General features: G+C 38.0%; 1 protein-coding gene across 2 annotated transcripts in view; it reads right to left on the bottom strand.

Moving 5' to 3' along the window:
• LOC134536130 (GTPase-activating protein and VPS9 domain-containing protein 1) overlaps positions 1–19,873 on the bottom strand; it is a 173,520-nt gene that overhangs the window by 147,729 nt on the left and 5,918 nt on the right. For both annotated transcript variants that reach the window (XM_063375727.1, XM_063375719.1), the window contains exons 2-4: positions 17,996–18,122; positions 15,962–16,138; positions 3,120–3,352 (exon numbers count right to left, since the gene is read on the bottom strand). In XM_063375727.1, coding sequence (XP_063231797.1) covers positions 3,120–3,352; positions 15,962–16,138; positions 17,996–18,118 — 533 coding nt within the window. In that variant the 5' untranslated portion in view covers positions 18,119–18,122. The remainder of the gene's footprint in view (positions 1–3,119; positions 3,353–15,961; positions 16,139–17,995; positions 18,123–19,873) is intronic.

Here is a 19,873-nt window from a genome sequence, read left to right on the forward strand (position 1 = left end):
CACCAAACCCGGATCATCTTGGCGTGAGACAAGTGATTTGACTACTCAGCAACCATGGCTCTAACTAGAAGTTAACAATTACTGCAAAGTTTTTACTGTGCACCTTCCACGTTCAATCAATTTTCCGTTCACTCTTACATAAGTTTTGGAATAAACAAAGCCTCTTGTAAACAAACACTTGCATTGGCTGCCGGCCGCCGCGCACATTATTCGTGCACAAGAAATAGTCCCTTGGTCACATACCATTTGTAAGTATTTTTACACTGCCTTTTTTATAACAATTGTTGTTATATAGCATTATAGCATTTCACCATTAATATCCAATACAGTTTAATGTGTCAGCAAGTATTTACTTACAATTATGTTAGCAGACGCCGTGTGTACAGTGTACAGTTGATACCCGGCGCAACAGTTGTATTTCGGATTCGCGCGCGCATGGTTTGTTATGGCTGACGCCAGACCGAGTTTTGTAAAGCACAGAACGGGAAAGCCTTTGAAGAGTGCACAGAAAACTATTGTGTTGAATGTTTTTAAAACATTTTCAGACAAATATCCGGATTGTCGTGTGAACGATATCGCGAGTTTAACTGCGGAATTTATGGGTGTTTCGAAGAGCAGTGTGCTTCGTGCAAGGAAAGAATTACAGGACACTGGGACATTAACAACTCCTGGGAAGAAAAGGAAACGTGAGTATCCTGTTATCAAAACTTGTGATGATTTTGTGAAGATGGCTATTAGGCACAAAGTGCATAGTTTTTTCTTCGCAAATGAACCGCCTATGCTGAACAAAGTGCTACGGTGTGTTAACGACGACCCTAAACTTCCTAATTTCAGACGAACAACATTTTATAAACTGTTAAAACTTATCGGTTTTCAGTACGTAAAGAGAAGCAAAACAAATGTCATAATTGTAGGCACGACATTTCACTATGGCGAAGAAATTATTAAAGCAAAATCCGTGGTTACCGACAAAAAGGATGCAACATATACTATTTAGATGTAACGTGGGTGAATGAAGGACATGCTACAAACAAGTCTTTGAAAGGTTCTACAGTTAAGAAGAAGAGAGAAGCTTTTCTTTCAGGACTGTCTACAGGACTAAAAAATCCAACAGGTAAGGGGCAGCACCTTATATTGCTTCATATTGGTAGCGACAGTGGTTTTGTGGAAAACGGTGAGTTAATTTTTCAGTCAAAGGAATCCGGCGATTATCATGAAGAGAAGGAGACTTTTTCCGGAATTGGTTTGAAAAAACATTGCCAAAATTAGAACAGAACAGTGTTGTTGTTATGGACAATGCGTCCTATCACAGTGTAAAGTATGATCGTGTGCCAAATCATTCGTGGAGAAAACAAAATATTATCGAGTTGTTACAGTCAAAAAATATATCCTTCAGTGCAATGTCTGTGAAAGTGGAGTTGCTGAATTTAGTTCATACAGTACGTTCATCTTTTACTGCATATGTGATTGACAACATCGCCGAGAAAGCAGGGCACACTGTACTTAGGCTACCGCCGTATCATTGCAACTTGAATCCAATCGAACTCGTGTGGAGTCAGATTAATGGTTACGTGGCACGTAATAACAGAACATTCAAGCTAAGCGAGGTACGTGATTTGGTAGCCACAGCTTTGTCTCAGATTACTCCAGAGAAGTGGAACGACTGCATTCAATGAAAGAAGAGGAAAGAATGTGGGAATTGGATGGTATCAGTGATATTGTCATTGACAGTGTTATAGTTCCTCTCAGTGACAGTGACGACAGTAGTGACAAAGATAGTGGTGGTAGGTCTGATTCAAGTTTGGAAGGGATAGCACCACTGCCAGATAGTGATTAGGTGAGTACCAAATCGTAACACTATCATATTTTTGTCTTACGTTACAGTGCTATTTTATCGATTATTCAAAAAATAAACATTGTTTGCTTTTGTGTCCTGAACGGTAACGGCACCATTTTCCTGTTATATTACTTCTCCGTTATTTTATCAGCACCGTGACTGACTGTACTGAAGTGTGTGTGTTGCAACTAGTGCTTGGTGCGCAAAATGAATTCAGCCTATCACCTGCTGACGCGACGCAGTGATACGACGTTGTTTGTTTATTTCAAAACTCAGCTAAGAGTGAATGGACAATACATATATTCATCATTGCTCTAAAACAGGCATAGCCAGAATTTTAATAGTTACGGCTGGACACCAAAATTAAAAAGAAAAAACTACGTGACCAATTTGTTTTCCATCAATTTTTTTTGGTATCAACAAAAACACACTTCTGCCCTTTTCTTTATTCTACTAGAAGAAACTGCGCATTATAACAGTAAAATCACAGTTTTAAGAGGATAAGAAAGGTTGCATCGTGCATGAATGCCGAGAATTTGTAAACAATAATAGAATCTAAATGACTTGACAGAATTCAATGGGGTTGGTTTTGTCAGCTAGAGATTTTTATTAAGAAGACCTGAATTTACAGAAATAGTCAGTAATAAGAAAAAAATTGCAAATTTTTTTCTCTCCATAAAATAAAGAGTTGAAACAAAAAAAAAAAAATTATGAAAAGAATTTGGCTGCTAAATTATTAAAATAACATAAGAAAAACCTCTACAATAACTAAATATTAGAACAAAATACATGTGATGTATTTTAACTATTTTCTTTTACAATTGAATAATAGAATGTTTGAATAAGTTAAAATAAGCTAATTGAAATATTTTTTTGTTTCCAAGAGACAATTTTAAATGTAATTTTAACAATTTTACAATTATTTTTTTTAATGGTTTCAAGCTCTTATTTTATGGGGAAAAAAAAATTTGCATTTAAAAAAAAACTATTTACTATAAGGGACTATTTCTGTACATTAAAGTCTCTGTAATAAAAAAAACTCTACCCGAAAAAAACCAACCCCCGTAGAATTCTGTCTAATCGTTTGGATTCTATTAATGTTTTTTTATATTTCCTAACTAATGCACGATGTGACCTTTCTTATCCTCTTAATATGCAACCATTGAAATTAATGCGCGTTACGCTTGATTTAAATTTGTTTGGCACTAAAATAGTGACGGGCCTCGGTGGGTTCGCCATCAGGACAGGAGAACGCACAGATGTTTGCAGGGCGGGGCCTGACCTGCGGGGGTTGTCGGAAGGCGCCAGCTGCAGCAGGGTGAGGCGGCGGAGCAGCCTCAGGCAGAGCACCTTGTCCTCGGGCAGGAGGCAGCTGCCCAGCAGGCCCGCCAACAGCGAGTGGACGACGCCGTGCATCATGTCGGGCACCAGGCGGTCCCCCTCCGCCAGGCAGCCCGCCAGCAGCCGGGGTGACGCGCGCAGCGTCCCGAGGAAGTCCCCGTACGCCACGCATTCCTGCCGCCGGGCGACAACACTCGCCTCGCTCAAAACCCACACGCCTCTCACTGGCCCACAATGTCTTCATGCCGTGATGGGAAGGTTTCCGTTCGGGCTCTAAGGTGAAAGTGCTCACCGAAAAAATGTCACCTAAGCCTACGGGCAAGCAGCTGTGAAGAGGTTCCAGCCGAATAACTTGGCTCACCCTACTTCAATAAACATTTCTGCAATATTTGTCTATGAATACTGCAGAGTTAATTTACTACTGTGGTTTGTATTTTCGTACTTCTAATAATGCATTTATATATATATAATACAAGTTTTGCTTCAGGGCATTACACTTTACACATAAACATATAATTTCTTTTTTTTTATATTTCATCATGTAAAAGTTGAGGCTTACTCATTTGCAGCGTAGTGTCCCTTCATAATAATGGACTCTACTCTGCGACTGAGTAAGCCTCACCTTTCACATTTTCCTTACAATCTTACAATTGTTGTGCCCCAATGCCAGAAAAAAACACAATAAAAGCTTTCTCACTGTCCCAAAAAAATTTAAGCATTTCCAGTATTAAAATTTTTTTTGTTTGAAATTCATCTTTACTAGAGAGCTGATGTGATAATTACAGTTTCATTTGAAATATATTGAAGCACTAGCAAGTCGTATTTATTTATGTTCCTCAGTATGCAATATGTATTTTCACTCAGTGTGAGACTTGCTTACACTCAATTGACAAATTTATGGAAGTCTATTTAAACGAAGAAACTGCAAGCAGTCCTCATTAACTTTGGCATTAATGAGTTGCACTAAGACAGCATCTACCTACCCAAAAGTGCTGCAAAAAGATAGGACTAAAACATAAAATCTGTGTAAAAAAAAGTTTAAATTTTTTTGTAACTTCAAAAATTTTAAATCAAATGTTCAGTTTTGCTATTTATCTTATTCCCTAAAATTTTTATTCTATATGCTATGAATTAAGACTAAACTTACAAAGCTTTTGCTAACTTTTTCTATAGTCACATATTTATAGTTTTTTTCTTCTTTGAATACACCCTCTAAAACTCTTGATGCACAACATTTTTCTATTTCTGATCTTTTTTCCCCAGTCTCCTGCTGTTACCTGTCCAACGCAAAGTCGTCAGCTATCTTCTGCATTCTTTTGTCTCCTGATAGCCTCAAATTTTTGTTCCATCAATACAACAATTTTCTCCCTTTTCATCGTCATAGGTACTTGTGTAAATTTCAACTTTCAAAACAACATATAATGTTTGTCAAACTGAGACACACACGCATGTATCACACGATAAACTGATCCATACACAATGGTAAACTGCACTGAATTCAGTAGGCAACATAGTGAAGGAAGTGAAGTAGGGCGTGAAGGAAGAAGGTAGGGTGTACTGCATTGTGGAAGAAAGGGATGGATGCCAGACACATGAGTCGCGGGCTAAAAATAGACTGTGTCCCATCGCTTCAAATGAAGTTGGATAATGTGGAATGTCAGATATGCAAAGGTCGGATAAGTGAGACGCTACTGTATCGAAATACTTTGTAATACTTATTGTAATATTGTCGCGGGTTGAAATTTTGCAGGGTTGTTGAAATCAAATTTAGGGACTTTACTGACGGGACTCTGGGCTGGCTGCTCTGTTCACTCGTCAGCGCAAGTGGCGTGACCATGTAATTGGGGCACGGGGCCGGCGCGGCGCGCTGCGGGCTTGCAGAATTTTGTTTGTTTGTTTGGCCGCGCGCTGGCGCAGCCACGGGCCGCAGTTACTGGGGCGCGCTGTCGTAACAAGCCGCGCGGTGTGGCCTGCACATTGGGGTAGAGGGGGGGTAGTCTTCCCAGATGTTCTAGTTAGTTGTTTAGTAAATTTGACTTCAATAACGAGCTTTTGTTATGGTAGGCGCGGCAGGGCGCGCGAATTTAAGCGCAAGTGAGTGGTGACTCGGGGCTCACTCAGGCGGAGGCTATGCGTCTCACCTGTGGTCACGAGTTGTTAGTTCGTTCGTGATGTAGGAATTCAGGCTCACTCAGGCGGAGGCTATGCGTCTCACCTGTGGTCACGAGTTGTTAGTTCGTTCGTGATGTAGGAATTCAAGCTTTCGGGCAGAAGCTATGGCCGACGCCAGAGGCCACGAGTCGTTTAATTTAAGTTAGGTCATAATGTAGTCGTCAAGCTTTCGGGCGGAGGCTATGGCCCTCGTCAGGGGTCACGCGTCATAGTTTTTAAAATGTAATGTTCGTTCGGGATTTCAAGGGCAGGAGAGGCCCCTACGTTATTTTTTTAAAGTAATCGATCAAGAAAGGCTTTTCGGAAAATGTGAGTATGGACTTATCTTTGTTTTAATTTTAAGTATTAATTATGATTTGAGGTATTCGGAAGGACTAGGGAAGTGTTTAGTGAAGTTCTCTCATTCTCTCTCTTGTAAGGTCGTTCAATCGTTAAGGAAGTAAAGAGATTATTGTTTTAAATTGTAATCCCGCTATTTAAATGTTCTTTAAAATGATGTTGAGTATTTGACTTTAAGAATAAAATAATTTTAATTAAGTATTATGTTATTTTGCAAAATCTCCTTAGTTCAGCTCTCACCAGACATCCTGTACGGGATGACGAACCTATGATCCTAGGTACAGTAAAGTATTTTATGAAGTTAAGACTAGTTGATGCCAAGCGAGTTGTTTCTATGTAAAGAGCTACGATTCTCTCCCCCCTCTGAAGGTGGATCGTGACGGAAATGGCGGTGGCACCGGCTAGGTGCACGTGACAGAAATGGTAGAGTTCGCCGGATAGGTTCTATTTCTGGAGAGAGAGAGAGAGGTAGATTTTTATGTTTATTATTAAGTTAGTTTCAGCTTCTGATAGCAGGTTATTAAGAGTTTACTTGAGGAGAGGATTACGGAATTTAATCTAAGTGGAGGAAGTCTTTGAGATTTTTTTTTGACGTAACAGATGTTTATTTGAGTATACTTGTAAGGATAAAGTTTATAGTGATAAGTTGTTTTAAGTCGTTGAGTTTATCAGGGATTTTTACGTGAGGAGAATACGTTATAATTTAAATACTTAATAAAGATAATGCAAGTGGTTTAGTTTTATTAAAGTTAATTTAAGATTGTAGGTTAAGAGAATTATAATTTAAAATAAAAATTTTTTGTCGTAAATAGGAATTATTTTCAAGTGAAGTTTGTTTTGTTGTCGTGCGCGTAGGAGACGAGACGTACGAATTAAATCAGTCGAGGGAAGGATAAACGTTAGAAAGGAATTAAAAAGAAAACGAGAGTTTATGTAAAAGAGAGTTATAGAATTTATAGTGATGTTTTGTTTTAATTAGAAAAATGTTGAGAGTTGTTTCAGAACGACACGTCAGTGGACGTGGCAGAGTGAACACGTGACGGGGAGGTGCTGAGACCTAGCGGAGAACGGAGGAACCGCAAGCGAGGGTTGGCGCACCTGATGGAATTCGGTGACGTCACGAGCACGTACAGAGACGTGGACGGCCGTGACCTTGTTTTGATCAGCTGTACGGTAACTTAGCGATAAGAAAATAGACTATTGGTTAAATAAATTTAAATTTAAGTGTGTTTTAGAAGAAGAGGAACTTTCAGTATGTAAGTAATTTATTTTAAGAAGTGTATGATGTATAGGCTAGAAGTGTTTCGTTGTAAGTTGTTTATGTTTTTGTTAGTTAAATTCTACCTCGGTTTTAAAAATATTTTTTTGGGATTTGTAAACATTATTAAGGAGGTACACTATAAAATCGATAAGCATTGAGAAAACTGGGAAGGCTAGATTTTGTGTGTAGAGGGAATTTACTCCAAAAGAACAGAGAGACAAAATTAATGTTTTCATTAGGGCGAGGGACCCTAAGGTGAGGCGTTGTGTCCCTGGGAAGAAAGGGAATTGTAGCGCAGACCATAGGAGATGGGCTGACTACGGAATTAAGGGTCAGGAGAATCCTGAGAGTTGTGAGTAGTTTGGGGCAGGAGTTCCCCATGGTAGTACCGAAGTGGCTATCCTGTATGGGATAGGGTACCATTTCAATGAAGTTTGTTGGTGGGGTTAGAGCCCCCTGTGTAGTGGGCCTATAGCAGATAGGCACTACAGTGAAATTTTTGGTTATTTTGTGAGGTAAATTCCCTGGAGGTTAAGTAAGATTGGATTCAGTTAGGAAGGAGGGAAATGAGAAACATTGCTGTAGAGAGTTAGTGTACTTGCCTAATGTGAAATTGAATTTTACTAAATTAATTTAGGAGAAAGTTTTGTTCGGTAAATAAATAATAATGGAAGATAGCTAGATAATTAATTAATTTTTTTTGAGTAAGGTGAAGTAATTTGAATAATTGGGGAGGAGTTTCTTTAAGAGTTTAGATAATTGTTTTTGAATTTATTGAGATATTCAGCCAGTGGAGTTTGAGTATGAGAGATACAGTGAGATTTCAAGGAAATTGGTTGTTTATTAATTAGGACGAATGAGATTTTATGATTTAGAGTCAGTAAGCATAGTTAAATTTACGACATAATATTTGTTGACAGTTTACAGTTATTAAGGAGAAAACAGAGTAATCTATTTATTTTTATTTTAAGGGTTTGAAGATAAGATTATGAATTTTTTTTTTGAAAGTTTCTTGGGCATGTTTGAATAATTTTTATTTGGATTTTAAGAAATTACAGAGAAAATTTAATTGATTTACATTAGTTTGGAAGTATGGAGGTTTAGTGTTCGATTAGCCCTAACTTGATGGTCGGATCTCAAAAGAATGCCGTAAAACCGATAGCCAATTGAGAGGAATGCGGTAGGCGCTTGTGTAGAGAGGGGTTGTGGGAAAGCTCCTTGGGACTGATGGCAGATCAGGGGCCCTAAATAGTGTGTGATGCTGTAAAACCAGTGCAGGGAAAGCCTGGTATGCTTAAATTTTTGGGCACAGGTTATGTAAACCTGGGGTTCCATGGGATTTAGTCATGTTAGCTGCTGTGAGACATTAAGAGTTCCAGGCTCCATAGTAAAGTCAATGTAAATTTTTGTTTTCTTAAAATAATAAATTTGTTTTTAATTTTTTTGAGATATTTGATTTGGAACAGTGAATACAGACCCCGAGGAATAAGAGTTGTCATGCTGTGAGAGGAGAAGGTGGTAGGCCTAAAAGGGTACAGGCACCACAGAGGTTATGTGCATTGCATAATTTAAATATAAGGAAACTTGAGAATTTGAAATTTTGTTGTTGGTTTGTACACCCATAAGAAGAGTATAGGCAGAATTTTTATTGTTATGAGATGTCTAATTTAATTGAAAAGAAGAAAGTTTAAAGATGCAAGGTAACATTATTATTGTAATAATTGAAAGAGATTAAGAGGTAGAGAGAAATAGGCAGTTTTTGTTTGTAAGTACTAAAGTTTACATATAGAAATTTAGTAACTAAGAATGAATAATAAGTTAAGTCTAGTGTAAAAGTTTTTTTTAAGTTTGTTAAGTTAAGAGTCACAAGTAAATTTTTTTTTAGAGAGAATGTCTTTGATAGGAAGTCTTAGAAACTTATGGGAATTTTAGGGTAACATAAATAATGTAGGTAATGAATAATAAATAGATGGTAGGTCTTAAGTTAGGATTAACATTTGAAGCAGAATTTAATTAAGAAGAAGGAAAATAAATAGGCCTAATGAAAAGAACAAAAAAGGATTTTATGGTAAAGCATTTTTTTTAAGTAATAAACAATGAATAATAATGTTGTTTCAGGGTAATGTGTACTAATAATACAATTTTTTTTTTAGGACCAAAGAACAGGAATTATGTAATTTAAATTAACATGTATTTTTGAAACTGTTACAGATTCCTTAAGATGAGCTGAGCAGCAGTCCAGTTTACAAGATGACAAGAGTTCGAGAGACAAGATACAAGATCACTGAAACAAGAGCCAAGACTGAAGATTCAAGAGAAGAGAAAGCTGGCAGCCATGGACTTACAAGTGGAGATTAATAAGGTCATGTAAAGTTTTATTTTTTTTTATGGAAGACAGTAACTGGAGTTTTTTTTTGTTATAAACATTATTTACAGAACTTTTTAGGTTATAGTAATGTAATGGAACTAGTGAGTTGTGGTAGCTGTCAAAAAGAACTAATACCTTAAGTTTAATTTTTAAAGTTAATTTTCTTAATTTACAGAGGGATTAGTAGTTTTTTTTAAACCTTATTTAGGTTGGAATTTAAATACAATAGCTTATTATAAATGTGTACGAACAGTTCAAGTTCACAGTACTGATAGGTAGGTCAGATGATCTTATTGATTTTGATGATTTGTTGTTTTGAGTTGATTTTTAAGTGTTGTGAATTAGACAATGAAATAGTTCTGAAAACTTAAATTATTTCAAGCTAAGAAATAGTAAAGTTAATTGTAACTCAAAGGACACCAGAATTTAATTTTTTTTTGAATTAGTAATGTTTGAAAATTTTATACTTTACAAGAAAGGTTATAAACAAACAGATCGGATGGAACAAGGATGCAGTAAATCACAATTTCATTTAGAATTATTGATTAGCTTTTGAGGTTATGAAGTAAAAGTAATTATAGTTTAAAAGTTTGAATAAAAAAAAAAAATGTTTTTTTTTTATTTGTTTGAAATAGAAAGTTTAAAAGTTAATTAGTCATGATCTAGGTGGGTGATGGGGTGGGAATTGGCCACTCTTTTTCCCTATAACCTCCCTAACATGGCCTTCTATTACAACTAACAGAAATAAAGAAGAAGAAAAATGAAGAATTATTAGTTAGAATGTTTCTTTCATGAAGATACCTGATGAACTTTTACTGTTTGGAAGAATAGAAGCAAGGTTAGTCAGATATTTTTACTCAGAAGAAGAAGAAGATAAAGCAGTTTTATGACTCGACAAGCCAGAGATTGGTGTTTCCCCTCTGCGCTTCTATTGACTACGTTGTTTACTCTCATGGGATAGCTGGTTCGGCACCATGGAGAGAGATTGGTGGGCATTGTGGTTGCCCCCAGAAGAAAAGAAGAGTAGAAGAGGTTATGGGTGGGTCATGTGAACTGACCTTCAACCCAGTTACTTCGTGGGGACTATTTGCTGTATAGAGAAGATCAAGACTCAAGAGTTAGGGAAAATCATTGGAGGTCATGTTTCCCTTCCTTAAGTTTTTCCTATCAAATTATTTGCCTGATTAGATTATGCTAAGGGTGGGATACTTTATGTTAGCAGTTGAATTAATTAATTTTATTTTTTTGTGTGTTTGCATCCTTGCCCATCGATTGCAGTTTAGTAGTTAGTTTTGTATTTGTCAGGCGTGATGGTAATGCCTGTTGATGATGTTTCAGAATTGTAATCTGTTCGTGATGAGGATGGCACAACTCCGAAGCAGATGTGGGGAGAAGTTGTGAGCTGCCCTGGAAGCCAGTCCAGTAGCTGTTGGAGTTGAGTGGTGTTTGCTGATGGCCAGCCCAGGGAGCTACTCTTCTCGACAACACTGACTTCGAGGAGTTGCACCAACCTTCACGAGATAAGAGTTTAATTAATTGAAACACTGTAAGGACACTTAATTTTTTTTGAAGAACGAAAGAAGTATGGTAATAAACGGAAACCGAAAAAAAAAAAATAATAATAATTATCAAGAATTTGCACATTGTTTAACGAATACTGAGAAACTAAGAACAGTAATTTAATTTGTAAAGAGAGCTTCACTAACAGAACAATTTTTTTAGAATTGAGAACTCGAGCCTCTGAAGGTTCCTGTGAGAACAAACCAGATAAAAGTTTTACATTTAATTTTATGAATACTTGTTGTTTTAAAATAAATCTTATGCAGAATCTAGATGTATGTTCAGACAGCAAGGAACTAAGAAAATTATTATTTTTGTGAAATGAGGAATTTATAGTTATGGTTTAATGGAAAAAGACAATTTGTAATTTTGAGGTAGCTCGATGGGGCTCGAGCTCTGTGAGGGGAGGGTTATGTCGCGGGTTGAAATTTTGCAGGGTTGTTGAAATCAAATTTAGGGACTTTACTGACGGGACTCTGGGCTGGCTGCTCTGTTCACTCGTCAGCGCAAGTGGCGTGACCATGTAATTGGGGCACGGGGCCGGCGCGGCGCGCTGCGGGCTTGCAGAATTTTGTTTGTTTGTTTGGCCGCGCGCTGGCGCAGCCACGGGCCGCAGTTACTGGGGCGCGCTGTCGTAACAAGCCGCGCGGTGTGGCCTGCACATTGGGGTAGAGGGGGGGTAGTCTTCCCAGATGTTCTAGTTAGTTGTTTAGTAAATTTGACTTCAATAACGAGCTTTTGTTATGGTAGGCGCGGCAGGGCGCGCGAATTTAAGCGCAAGTGAGTGGTGACTCGGGGCTCACTCAGGCGGAGGCTATGCGTCTCACCTGTGGTCACGAGTTGTTAGTTCGTTCGTGATGTAGGAATTCAGGCTCACTCAGGCGGAGGCTATGCGTCTCACCTGTGGTCACGAGTTGTTAGTTCGTTCGTGATGTAGGAATTCAAGCTTTCGGGCAGAAGCTATGGCCGACGCCAGAGGCCACGAGTCGTTTAATTTAAGTTAGGTCATAATGTAGTCGTCAAGCTTTCGGGCGGAGGCTATGGCCCTCGTCAGGGGTCACGCGTCATAGTTTTTAAAATGTAATGTTCGTTCGGGATTTCAAGGGCAGGAGAGGCCCCTACGTTATTTTTTTAAAGTAATCGATCAAGAAAGGCTTTTCGGAAAATGTGAGTATGGACTTATCTTTGTTTTAATTTTAAGTATTAATTATGATTTGAGGTATTCGGAAGGACTAGGGAAGTGTTTAGTGAAGTTCTCTCATTCTCTCTCTTGTAAGGTCGTTCAATCGTTAAGGAAGTAAAGAGATTATTGTTTTAAATTGTAATCCCGCTATTTAAATGTTCTTTAAAATGATGTTGAGTATTTGACTTTAAGAATAAAATAATTTTAATTAAGTATTATGTTATTTTGCAAAATCTCCTTAGTTCAGCTCTCACCAGACATCCTGTACGGGATGACGAACCTATGATCCTAGGTACAGTAAAGTATTTTATGAAGTTAAGACTAGTTGATGCCAAGCGAGTTGTTTCTATGTAAAGAGCTACGATTCTCTCCCCCCTCTGAAGGTGGATCGTGACAATATGTTTCCTGAGTTACAAATCTATGACATACAATGTGATATTTTGATCAACTCGTGAAAGCAGCCGTATTTCAGGCCAAACTTTGTATTACCACAAAAATGTTTAAACTTCGCTAAAAACTGTAAAAACGACTGAATTTAGTCCTTTTTCACGAATTTTGTGCTATATCATTTTTCAAAATACCTACTGTATTTATGCGAATATAACACCCGCCCATGTATAACAGCCCCCTTAGTTTTGAATTTTAAATATTGAAGTATAACACCCGTGGAAAAAAAAAAAAAACATTCCTGAAACGTCCATTAACCCACCACCCCCGAGTAGAAACGAATGGACTCGCCCAAGTTATTTTTACGACAATGCTGCTGTAACTCAGCGGAAGCCTGAGTTTTTTTTTTACAGTTAGCCAGTAGTAAATACGTGGTCAGCCAACCTTTATTGTCTATGTACGTTGCTTGGAAATGGGTAAAACTAGGGCAAGTTAAACAGCATCTTTCAAGTTGAAAGTTGTGCGGTATGCAGAGGAAAACAGTAAACGTAAAGCTGCAAGACATTTTTCTATTAATGCGCAGTGCATTCATGAGTGGTGTAGAAATAAGGAAAGACTTCAGTGTGCACCTTAAAGCAAAAGTGCCTTTTTTGGCAGAAAATGTGTGTATCCACAAGTGGAAGAACAACTACTTGAGTAGGTATATGACCAATTTAAGGAAAGACAGTTATTCTGTTTCTACAGAAATGCTGCAATTAGAAGCAAGCAAGATTGCACGTAATCTCAACATTAATCAAGCGAACTTCAAAGCTAGTTACGGCTGGGTACGAAGGTTCATAAAGAGAAAAAACTTGTCTATTCGCCTCAGAACAACATTAGCGCAAAAATGCCAGAGGAATACGAAGCGAAGCTGCTAAATTTTCAGCGACACGTAATTGCCCTTCGAAAAAAGAATGGCTATCTTCTATCGCAAATCGGCAACGCCGATTAGACACCGGTGTGGTTCGAAATGCCTGAATCAACTACAGTTCCACTGGTTGAAGAAAGGTCAGTTCCCGTTAAAACCACAGGTGCTGACAAACAACGTTGCACGGTTATGCTGGCTATTACAGTGGACGGCTAAAAGCTTCCCCCATACGTAATATTCAAGCGGAAAACTTTGCCGAAGGATGTGTTTCCACCAGGAATCATCGTGAGGTTGCAAGAAAAGGGTTGGATGACAAATGAACTTGTTCTGGACTGGCTGAAGTGTGTGTGGAGACGTCGACCCGGTGGTTTGCTGCGAAAGTGTGCCATGTTAGTGCTGGACAGTTTTCGTGGCCACCTAACTGAACCTGTGAATCAGTGTATAAAGGAAGACAGCAATCTTGTTGTCATCCCGGGGGGCATGACAAAGATTTTGCAGCCACTGGATGTCGTTGTGAACAGGCTGTTCAAGGTGGAATTTAGGCACCAATATAATACGTGGATGACAACAGCTGAACACGACCCCACACACCGACTGGACGGATGAAACATGCTCCACTACCAACAGTGTGTTCGTGGATTTTGGCGGCGTGGCTATCCATTTCGCAAGAAATGATTGCCAAAAGTTTTAAAGTGACCGATATTTCATCCAACTTGGACGGCACAGAGGACGACATCCTGCAAATTTCAGACACGTCTTCAGACAGCGATTCTGCCAGCAGTGCAAGTGACGACGATTTGTAATACCGTAATAATCAGAACACGTTTTTTCTAGTACGGTAACTCGTATATAACAGCCTTCCAAGGTATAGATTTTATTTTTTGGCAAAAAAAGGAGGTGTTATATTTGCATAAATACTGTACTTACAATCCATGATTTCAAGTCTTTAATCAAACAGCATTTGTTTATATTTTCCTTATTTTTTGAATTATTTCATTTCTACTGTACACCTATCCCTCACTTAGCATGACTAACGCGTTCCTAAAAATGCTTGTGTTATTCAATATTGTGTATTCTGAAGCATTAATTTCCATAAATAGGAAGGCTAATTTATTTAACATGTTCAAAAATTGTGTAGAAAAATATACTTTACGTAATATAAATGCGTAGAATAACACTCAACAATAAATATGTCACACGATTAATCTTTATCTACCTCCCATCGCACTTTGTATGATAAATATGACACCGCCTAACGGGAGATACATGGTTATGTACTTTATCATCAGTTGGCTGGCTGACTTTCCCACCTGGGCGTAACCTTCAACTCACGTCGCGTACCTTTCCAAGCCATCCTTTAATGACAGTGAAACCGATATTACTGTCCTGATAATTACATTTCAATTTTTTAAAAATTAAAGTGCTTATTCGCATATCACACCACCTGGTTCACATCAATCCTGTCAGGCCAATGGTTATTTTTTTTCCTTTGCAACATTCATTCAACAACCTTTTCCATGTGAATCATCTGTTCATTTTTTCCGGTATCAAACGACAAATATATTCCCGCTATTACATACAACCAATATCAGACATATAAACGTTTGATAGAGTCCTTATTTCGTATGATTGTGCGCACAGTTGACTTGCTTGAAACTAAAGAGCGACCAACATAAGTGTGGCTTTCATGACAATCCGTGCGCCGTAATACTTCTAGTTTTGTCTCAAATACTTGAACACTATCCATTATGTTCTCACTTGGAAGCCTGATTCCACTATGATTCCAACTGCAGGTGGTTACGCACGTACCCGGCAGATGAATAGGCAGACGTTGCTTTTGTTTGTGTGAATTCCCTGCCACTGGCTAGACTGAGTTCACGGCCTGGTCTGTGGCTAGGCGACAACGGTACGGCACGGCGTCATACGCGCGGATGTAAAAACATTTGGTCCTTTACACTTCATAGCCACAGCTTAACTTGCTGTTGCTGATGTTTGTACAACAGCTGATAGCAATATAGCATAGACAGACCTGCGCGTGCATCTCTTCCTCCCCCCCCCCTGATAAACCTAACTACATGCCACGGCACATCTGTTGTTTACAGAAGTTGAAACCGACTTCGTGGCACCATGCACGACTTTTTTTTTTGCCCGCAGAGATTTTGCGCTAACTGAAATTTACAGACGTGCTATTCGAGACTGGGGCAGTAAAATTCACATTGCGCTAAATGAATTCGTGCAATCTGAAGACGTGCTAAGTGAGGGATAGGTGTACACTTCACTATTTTTCTGATCAATATATGCTGGTCTCATTACATCTTGCATTTTAAAAAAAAAAGAGAAGGGTTTGTCAATCAACTGTATTAAATACCTTAAACTAAAAATACGAATCATAAACAACTAATTTTCCCTAAATAGCATCTGCAGAGAGCTAATACACATGTACGCTCAGACAATCAACACACATGGGATGAACGATGAGTGTAATCCTACAAGATCTATGCAGCACCTAAATGATTAGATATCAGTATACCTAACCAGGAAAATGCAACATTGCATATAAATATTTTTTAAACAGTTATTATCCCCGTTGAAGCTGAAGAACATGCCTGGAAGCCGAGGACCTTGCAGCCGTCGACGAAAACAGTCGTCTCTAGAGTGTTGGCCCGCTGGCAGCAGATGGCCGGCGTGCAGTCGGGACGGGCCACGACCAGGCGGTTCAAGTTCTCCCGCTGCTGAGCTGTCACCCAAGCGAGCTGAGCCAGACGAGACGACACCGACACCACCTGCACAGCCCACGAACGTTGCACTTGCCGTCCCTGTCCACGGTCATCAAAGGTTAAGTAAGTATTCACATATCATTTACCGAGGGTTGTAACGTTAATAGTGGCGACTATTTATTTACAACTTATACAAAAGAGATACATTTTATTTAGTTTTACTGTCCAATGTACTGTGTATAACCCATTGCCAGCGATGTGGAAGTCGCAGGATACCTTCAGCAGTGCTTGTGGCGTTGACAGTTTGAATGGAGCGATCTACTGCCTAAAGAATCTCTGGAACAGTTCTGAAGAAAATGCCATGGAGTGGTTGATTCCTTCATCTCAGGAATCAAGTCAAAGTCACAAGGGTTTAAGTCCGGGGAGTAAGGTGGATGGCACAGCACTTCGCAGCCCCATCAATCGAACAAATTAGTCGCAGCTTGCATTGCATGCAGCCGAGCATTGTCATGCAAAATGATGTGTGGGTTCTGCAGAAAGCTGGTTGGACATCATGTTCCAAAAAAGAACAATAATACTGTGTATTTACAGTCGACTGTGGGAGAACAGTATGTTTAGTATAACACCACCATCACAGTCATACATGAGAATTACCATAACTTTCACATCGCTGGGGTTCTGACGAACTTTTGAATTTTGGGGTGACCACTAATGACAGCATTCATTCAATTGGCATTTCAGTTGTGGCTTGTACAATTTGGTCCATGTCTCATCCAGTGTAATGATACAGCATAAGAAAGCCTCTCCTTTGGGCTCATATCGCTCCAAGTGGTTACGAGCTTCGTCGTATTGTAGCCATTTCTGCATTTCCGTAAAATCATGCGTAACCCATCATCATGAAATTTTTCTCATGCCCAGGCGTTCCTTCAGAATGTTAAGCAGTCATATGCACTAATCCTGTCTCTCAAGCCAGCTCACGAATTGTATGGCATTGGTCACTGTCTAGTAACACTGCAAGAGCATACAATTCTTCTTCACTGACACTAGGACGAACTGGCAGACACATGTCAGTCATATTCTGGCGTCCCTCATTGAAGGATTTTACCCACCTTGCCACTGTTCTGTGAGGCAATGCAGATTCACAGATTCATCGCAAGCCTCTTGAAGACCTTGATGACACTGTCGTGCTGTATGACCTCTGGCACATTACATCGTGACAACACTACGTTCGACCGCCTGCTAACATGAGGCTCTGGTCTTCTAGTCAGTGCGAATGTGCGTGATGTGGGAAGGAAGAGTCTATTGCTCTGAGGTAAGGTAGGTATGTAACTAACATGAGGTATAAGTGACATTAATTGGTTCCGTTACATGGCGTCTCTACAGCAGTGTTGCCTCTATTTAAGTTCCAACCCTATAATGTCAACAAAGATGCGGATGTTAAATTCATTGACGCACTAAAACCCACAACCCTAACTGATTCAGGCACTGGCTATAAAACCCTGTCAACATATTAGCAGCAATTAATATTTGCATGTATCTAAATTTACATATTGTCAACAAGGTGGATTTACAGCAAAAATTAGGTGTGACTACATAACTGATCTCTTTAACAGTTGCACTAGCAACAAAATTTGTAAAAACTTTCTTATAGAATTATTTTTTCATCTCATACAATTGCATATTAAAAAATAATTTAAAAGGTCAAACACTAACTAATACCAAAATAATCCTAGATAAATCCCTAGTTCCTTAAATGTTAAACAAAAAAGATCTAAAAGAAAATATACATATTCAGCAACACTTTTAAATATTAAATACCTAATTATTATTTTCAGGGTTGTAAACTTTAAGTACAGCTCAAAGATAAAAATTACGGACGTGTCAATACAAAACAATAAAAAAAAATATGCAAAAAATCGTTACCTTGGTATTAAGACCTTCAAGAGTCTGCAACTCTGAGGACACAAATAATCTCTCCTGTCGCAAGTGGTTTGCCAGGTCAATGATATCCCACTGAAGGCTCTCCATCACTATTCCGTCATCCATGGCCCTGATGAAGAGCAATCAAACAATTTCAGTGCAAAATCTACGTACACTTAAGTAGGCTGGCCATAAATTCATCCTATTATCACTTTCACATTTGTCTGAACCAGGAAGTAATGTAATAAAAAATGAGAGGAGGAGAACGGAAAGTGGGAAAAACTTAACAGCAGTGAGATTGATAGGAGAATGGAATGTCTTGGATGGGGAGGTGTGATGGCAAGGAGTGTGGCTCAGCTCAGGATACGAGTGAAAGCAGAGTACGTGATTGCTTGCCACTGGGCTTGTGCCCAATTGTCGCAGTCTTAAAAATTACTTAATTTAAAAAAAAATTAAAACAATACACTGATAATTTTTTTTTAATGCAAGAAATTTTTACAACTAGCAGCCATGACTATGAATTGGAATTCAGAACTGTCAAACTGATAAAGTATGTGTGCAAACTTTGTCCAAAGAGAGATACCTTTTTACTACAGTAAAAGTTTCACACTACACTGTAAGCTTAACCCAACTTTTACATTTCACCTAACCTGTGAGCGTTATAAAACACTCCCTCAAAACTTTAGATAAATTTTGAAAACCAATTCAAATCTAACGTCCCTTTAGCGTTATTCACAGTGTCAATGTAGGAGCCCTTGCCAACTCAATCTATGTAAACTTCATACGAAGGATTCTGTACATGTCCACATAATCCTGAAATCACATTCGTATAAGTTCACAGATCAAGTAGTTGTTGCCAGCCATAACTCTAATTTTAGACAATTTGAAAATTGTATATATAATTATTTATTACAGAGTTTATTGTACTTATTGAATTTGTTTCATGTAAATTTAATATTCTTTTCTTTATTTTCAAGTGTAAATTTTGTAACATTGCACAATTACTATAAAATTTCACTGAATTCATGGTTTATCCTATGTTAACATGTGCACATGCCGTAGGGATTTAAACTACCTCCAAAATAGCCTAGTTTTTTATATATTAATTTTCCTTGTGTTCCTGTCCCATAGTTGCATATTATTTTTGTGCATTGCTTTAGTTTTCAGTCATTTAAGATGCAAATAGTACATTAGTGCAAACAAACCTATGTATTATGCTCCACCATTTCCTGGAATACATTGACTTCCCCTCAATCAATATTTCAAAATAAATATAAAAGTGCGGTTTTAGGAGATAAACAGGCAAAACTATCCAAAAATACCATACAATTTTTATTTTTCACATGTGCCACTCCAACATTTCTAACTTTGTCCACTATAATGCAGTTGCAATCATTGTAGAATACTTGCAACTCCAAATAGGGTTGGGGAAGATGTTGGTTTTTTGTGTGTGCATAGTTATTTAAAATTCCCTTATGAAAACCTACCTTGTTGGATTAACTAGGTATACTGTTACATGATGAAGTTTACTCCATCACATTTGGTTAACTATTTAGTTTCTGAATTTGAGTATAATTTTCGACAAATTTTTACATAGCTACAGTTAAAAAGCAAGAATAAATTGTTTTTGTTGCATATGTTAAAATACATACAGTTAATTTTTTTTTATTTTCAGCAAATTAAATAATGATACGTTTTATACAATATTGTAAATATAAAAGAAAATTAAATTTTCATTGTAAAGAAAAAAATTTTCTTCACACCTTTTTATCAGCTGATGAATTGTATATAGGTAATCAACATATTAATTATTAAATAATTTCTTCCAACTTGTGTCAAACTTATTTTAGGTGTTTTATTGATTTAGGTTTTCAGAAAATG

The sequence above is a fragment of the Bacillus rossius genome, chromosome 1 (assembly GCF_032445375.1).
Source record: "Bacillus rossius redtenbacheri isolate Brsri chromosome 1, Brsri_v3, whole genome shotgun sequence".
In the NCBI taxonomy this organism is placed as follows: Eukaryota; Metazoa; Arthropoda; class Insecta; order Phasmatodea; family Bacillidae; genus Bacillus; species Bacillus rossius.